This window comes from Myotis myotis, unplaced genomic scaffold (genome assembly GCF_014108235.1).
Source record: "Myotis myotis isolate mMyoMyo1 unplaced genomic scaffold, mMyoMyo1.p scaffold_m19_p_17, whole genome shotgun sequence".
Taxonomy (NCBI): Eukaryota; Metazoa; Chordata; class Mammalia; order Chiroptera; family Vespertilionidae; genus Myotis; species Myotis myotis.
In genome coordinates, this window is record NW_023416321.1 from 10,502,093 (window position 1) to 10,508,151 (window position 6,059).

At 54.7% G+C, this 6,059-nt stretch overlaps 1 protein-coding gene across 1 annotated transcript; it reads right to left on the reverse strand.

Moving 5' to 3' along the window:
* Nucleotides 1-1,015: 1,015 nt before the first annotated feature.
* LOC118671401 (gastric inhibitory polypeptide) lies at nt 1,016-5,720 on the reverse strand. Its single transcript, XM_036339544.1, has 6 exons — nt 5,679-5,720; nt 5,031-5,134; nt 3,663-3,833; nt 3,043-3,132; nt 2,229-2,339; nt 1,016-1,025 (listed from the first exon to the last, which is right to left on the reverse strand). The coding sequence occupies exons 1-6, from the start codon at nt 5,718-5,720 to the stop codon at nt 1,016-1,018; spliced, it is 528 nt and encodes a 175-aa protein (XP_036195437.1).
* Between the last annotated feature and the right edge of the window lie 339 nt (nt 5,721-6,059).

Sequence of the window (6,059 nt, forward strand, 5' to 3'; positions counted from 1 at the left end):
AAACCTGGAATCCTGCAAGAGCCTCTTTACCGGTCTTCCTCTTCCCCTTTCATTCCTGTTCATCTCAATATAACTCTTACTTTCATCAGTGTGATCGTTTGGGGATGCAAATAGATCCTCTGTGACCTGACCCTGTTTAAAATCCTTCTCGGACCTATCCCTGCACTGAGGATAAAATCCAAAAGCTTTAACGTGGTCCTTCAGGCCCTGCCTCCACCCACCTGCCGAGACCTGCTTGTCCTCTCCCTCCCATTGCCCACGTTGCTGTACTAATTGGCTAATATGAAGGCCCCACCCATCCTTGGTCTTATTCAGCTTAAATGTCATTTTCTCCAAGAGGCCCTCCTGACTCCACCTAGATAAGGTTCCTCTGTCCTCTCCTAGCAACCTCACCTCACAGAACAGCATGCTACGTGATTGTTGTGTTAGTGTGTTTAAAGATTAAGGTCTGTCTTCCTCACTAGACTGTAAACCCCTCACGGGGACAAGGACCGTATCTGTTTCCCTCATTGCTGTAGACCAGGGGTCCTCAAACTTTTTAAACAGGGGGCCAGTTCACTGTCCCTCAGACCGTTGGAGGGCCAGACTATAGTCTAAAAAAAAACTATGAACAAATTCCTATGCACACTGCACATATCTTATTTTGAAGTAAAAAACCAAAACGGGAACAAATACAATATTTGTATTTGCATGTGGCCCACGGGCCGTAGTTTGAGGACCCCTGCTGTAGACCCTTGTTGAGCACAACCCTGCTAATGTTAAGTTTCCCATAAGTGTTTGTAGAATAAATAGATGAATTAACAGGTGGGTCAGAGCCATAGCTTCTTTTTCTTGGGCGGTGCGCGGCACACAGACAAGCATACACTGTCGGTGCTCAGTAGACATTTGAATATATTTTGACAATGGGCACAGAGATTTATTTCAGCTTAAACTTTATTGGTTTGGCTCGTCTCGGGTACCCAGGAGCTGAGTCAGGGAGGGGCAGAGTCCAGTCCTGAGCTGGGTTTAGTCAGAGTCACTGAAACCTGTGGAGAGTAGAGAGGGTAGGGAGGAGGGTGGTTATCAGCTTGGAGTCAGCAGAGTAAATTTATCCTGGCACCCAGCCATAGTTCACCTGTTCCTCCCTCCCAAGTACCTTTTTGATTATAAATAATCAAAATGGTTCAGAAAGCACGGAGCCTGTTGCCCACCGCCCCACGGACATGTTCTCACCCCCTCTTCTCTATAGCTGCGGTCACATTCCTCTCCCCCTTATCCTCCTAAGGGAGTCCTCCCGCATTTGTCCCCTCAGTCCTTCCCTCGCCCCCCAGCATGGAAGTCCAAACCAGCGGTCACCAGCCGGTGGACAGTGGTCCACGAGGTCCGAAAGGTTGGCGACCACTGGTCTAAATGTCCTTTGGTTTCTGTGCCTGCGTGTCTGCACTTGGAATGAGTGTCCTGTCTCACCCTTTAGGTCAGTGATGGCGAACCTATGACACGCGTATCAGAGGTGACACGCGAACTCATTTTTTTGGTTGATTTTTCTTTGTTAAATGGCATTTAAATATATAAAATAAATACCAAAAATATAACTCTTTGTTTTACTATGGTTGCAAAGATCAAAAAATTTCTATATGTGACACGGCACCAGAGTTAAGTTAGGGTTTTTCAAAATGCTGACACGCCGAGCTCAAAAGGTTCGCCATCACTGCTCTAGGTGGATGGGTCTCTCCATGGTGTTCAGCTGTCCCTTTCTTCTAGGACATAATAGGTTGAGGGACTTCCTAATAGTGATATGGATGCAAGGACCACTGAGACCAGCAGCAGCTACGGAGAAGGGCACCATGCCCCCCACTATAGGGGCTCCATCACTGGGAAGGTGCCACGGCGCAAGGGTACAGAGGGAGAGCGGAGAGTAGGATGGGCAGGTCAGCTGGGGTGGGCAGGGGAGGGGAGAGCAGCATCACTTGGAGGAGGTTGAGAAAGGAGGGCAAGCAGTAACAGTAGCTGCCACCATCACTGAACTCTTACTACCTACAGAGGTTGCTCTCAACTTTTCCCTTACGTTCTCTTACTTAAAACCCACAGCAGCCCCATGAAGTGGTTTAAATAGTCCCGATTTTCATGAAAACAACGAAGTTCAGAGAGTCTGAGAATTGGCCAGCATATGTTGGGATGAAGATTTGAACCTGTGTCGGACCCCAATACTCAAGCTTACAACAGTACGCAAGACTCCCAAAGCCTCCCACCTCTGCCACCTGAGCCTGCAGAGCTCCGTGTGATCCACCATCCAGGCCAGCAGCTCTTGAATCAGTAAGTCCTTCAGCAGATCTTCATCACTGGGCTTCATGGGTAGGGAGCTGCAAAGGAGACAGCCTCAGGCAGGCTGCCTTAGCCTGGCCCCACCCAGAGAGAGTAAACACGGGTCGGGGGACTCCAAGGGAGGGGGTGGGGGAGGGAGTCAACACAGCTGCCTCTGGGTTACCTCAGCTTTTAAAACTCCAACCCAATCTGCCTGCCAATCTTCAATACAGGCAAAGCCCGACGGAATTCTGGTGGGAGCCATCCCACCCTCCACCTCTACAGGTATCCCAGAATGCAGTCCGAACCCCCAAGAGATTATTTGGGGGACATTGGCTCTTCATAACGATCTGTGCCACAGATTCCTCAGCTTCCTCAGCGGGGGGTAACTGACTTTAGGGGACTGGCCGTGGGACAGGATGGTCCCAGTTCTACAAACGTCCTTCCTGGTGTGTGGCAGGGAGAAGTGGGGAAGCCGGTTCCTGAGGTCTCTTTCGCTGCCCCTCTCCTGCACACTAAGTCATCAATCTTAGAAACCCCGGCCCCACACCCCTCCCAGGCACCCCGCCCCCATTCCACCCAGGCTTCTCCCTTAAGCTCAGGCTGACCTCCAAGAGTTCAGCGAAGACCCCTCTTTGAACTCGGAGTGGAAGGGGCTGCTTATCTGGGGCCTGGCCCTGCTCTGGAGCCTGGGAGAGGGAACAATGAGGTGGGGGTGGGTCAGGAGGCCCCACACCCTCCTTCCCCTGTGGGCTGACTCACCCCTGCTGCTCCCTGGCCTCCTTCTTCCTGTTAGATTGATGGGCCAGCTCTAGGGCCTGGGCCTCCCTCTGAGTGATGTTGTGTTTCCAGCTGGTAAGATAAGGATTAGGGAGTGGGTGGCAGAACAGAGGGTACCCCTTTCTTCCCTCAACCTCCTGACCGCTTGTCTTCAGCTGCTGGTGAACAGCTTTCCAGAACCTACCAGGCTGACCAAACAGCAAGGGCAGGGAGAGATTTGGCAAAGAGAAGGAAGTAGGACGAGGACAGTTTATTCTATTTCCAAAGTCTGAAGAGGCCACCCCCAAAAAGTCATTGGCAGCGGCTCAGCTTCCCCTGCCTTCATCCCCGGCCTCCTGGGAATCCTCGGTGAGCCCCACACATCTTCACCGACCCTTCCCCTCAGGAGAAAAGGATTGCGAAGTTGCCCTGGTCCTGCCCCCACACTGGACGGCTGCCCAAAGCAGGGCCGCCACGCGGTCCAGCTCCCTATCGTCGCCTCGGTGAGAGGCGCCACCTGGAGTTGTGCATCGCAGGGCCCTGTGGGGCCACGATGGCGCCTGGTCTGAATGCAGGACGGGAGCCGGAGGCCGGGGACGGGAGGGGCTGGCGGGATGACTCACTCATTCTTCTTCCCCTTCTGTGCCAGCAGCCAGTCCACGAAGTCTTGTTGGCGGATCTTGTCCATGGCGATACTGTAGTCACTGATGAAAGTCCCCTCGGCATACCTGCGGCCTCGAGGTGTAGAGCCTCTGACCTTCGCATGGACTCTGCGGGGCGGGGAGGGGAGAGAAACCAGGGTGCCGTGAAGGGGCAGGGTTGAGGGGGTTCACCATCCCGGCATACATGACTGTCGCTGACAGGAGGCCAACATGTAAAAATGAACCAGCCCATTTCCGGGGAGTCCGTTTCTGTGGAGACACCCTCTTGGCTCTGCGTTGAGCCCCTTGGACTTTATTTCCAGCTGAAAAGCCCACTTCCTGCATCGTTAGTGTGTGTGGCTCTGGCTTCTGGGCGAAGAGGGATCAGAGGGCCCCTGATCCCCAAGGACTGGCTCCCAGTGCCTCCCTTGACTCCTCTCGCCCTGGCCACACCTGGTTTAGGTCTTTGGTTCCCAGTCACTACTGATAGTAGTGAGCTCTTATGCATGAGGCAGGGCCTTGAATAGCCCTTTAATACATACACTCATTCAGTCCTCACAACACCCCTAGCAGGCAGACGCTAGCCATACCCGCTTTTTGTGAATGAGGACACCAGGGAGCAGAGAGATTCATTTAGCACACAGCATAGGCGGCAGATCCAGGGTCCGCCCCAGGCGGTCTGGGCCCAGGTCTGCGTTCTTAGCTTCTGCGTGATGTCTCTCCTTGTACATGTCTCTGACAGCCGTGCCTCAGATTTACATCACTGGATTTACGTGAGCATGGAGCTGTCCTTGCACCCAAGAACGCCCAACTCTTTCCTGAGGTAGGTCTCTCTTGGTCCCCAAAACACAGAGCCCCCCGCTGTGCTCGTTCCTCGCACTCTCTGCTTTTCCTCACAGAACTGATGACAGTTTGCAGCTCGCCTCGGTGGTTCTTTGTCTGTTTTCCCTTTGGCCCTGTGCGCGCCATGAGGGCAGGAGGGCTTTGTGGACCACTCTGCACATATATCTCCTGCACCTGTACACGGGGTGGGGGTGGGGGGTCGGGGGGGGGGGTAGGTCCTTTATCAAGTTAGTGAGCCAAGGCTTGCCTGAATGAATGGTTAAGGGAGATGTCATCTGTGTCAGATGCTCAGCCACTGAGAAGGCCTGCCAGAGGCCTAACCAGTAGCTCCTGAGAAATACTCTCTGCTCTGCCCTCGCTCTGCACTCAGACGGCTGGTGGCAGGTTTTCCCCTGGAGCTTCTTTCCTCTTGGCCCAGGATTCCTTCCTTTCTCTCGCCGCCCAGACCAGAGCCCTGTCCTCCCCCAGCCCCCTCCTCAGCAGCGGGCCCCTCCCTCCTCTCCCCACCTGGAATGACTCTCTTCCTTGTCTCCTAGCACCACTGCCAGGAGCAGGGACACCAGCAGCAGAGAGATCTTCATGGCCACCGTCTTCCAAGGGTTATTCCTGAGCTAAGAGAGAGCAGGAGCAGGATGAGGGGGAAGCACGGTCCGAGGGAGCAGTCAGCATGCCTCAGAGCCGTGGGGGTGCTGAAAGCTGGGGGGCACTGAGTCCTGTGGTTTGGAGTTTTTCTAAGAGGCCGGAGCAGGATGTTAGGGACGGTGGGGAGGGCATGGGCAGTACAGGTAGTAACTAGAAGGAACAAGGAGTCTGGCCGAGAGGTGAGCCTTCTTTTTGTTTTGTGTTTAAGTGGAGTCTGAGGGGCGGGGGGTGGGGGTGCTCCAGGCAGGAGAAAGCAGCGGGACCTGTGTGCCTGGTCAGCCCCCCTTCCCGGCTCAGTGGCTAGACATCATAGGCATGTGGTTTGGCAGGATTCTCCCCTCGGAGCCCTCCAGAGTTCATACCAGCCAGCTCCCGGCTCTCAAACTGGCTTGTCACCTAAATCATCACAGCCCTCTCGCCCAAGTGTAAACCACACGAGGAACCATCCCCTTCTGCCTTCTCCGACTTCACTCTTCTCCCAGGGAAGTTCTTTCTGAGGTCTGACCCCTCTACCCAGGCCTGGCCCCCGGCTTCGTCCGGGGGAGGGGGGTCCATCAGTACAGGAAGAACATAAGTCACCTTCCTCCCAGGCCCTAAAAACCAAAGCGAGGCTAGACATGTGCGTGTGCGGCTGCAAGACCTCACCTCCCTGCCTTCGTCACCTGGGGCTTAAAGGGCCATCAGCACCCCCGACTTATTTCCTATGGGGAGGAAAAGCAACGGGGTGCCAGGGTGCTGAGCCCCTCGGGGTCCCCGGTCCACCTCCCTCCAGCGCCCCTGTCCCAGCTGCTCTCTTACCAGTTGTCCTTTCCGGCTCCCAGAAGGGCAGCGGGTCTCTTCCTCTTGCTTCTGGCCCTGCGGAGCCTGCCTCAGTGACTTCTGCCCGCCGCACTG

Excerpts from the sequence above, each read along its gene's own strand:
- LOC118671401 (XM_036339544.1), bottom strand. The coding sequence starts at position 5,720 with ATGGACCCCCCTCCCCCGGACGAAGCCGGGGGCCAGGCCTGG. Across the intron at positions 5,135-5,678 it reads AAGCCGGGGGCCAGGCCTGG|CTCAGGAATAACCCTTGGAA; the intron begins GTAGAGGGGTCA and ends GCTCTCTCTTAG. Across the intron at positions 2,340-3,042 it reads GAGGCCAGGGAGCAGCAGGG|CTCCCTACCCATGAAGCCCA; the intron begins GTGAGTCAGCCC and ends TCTCCTTTGCAG.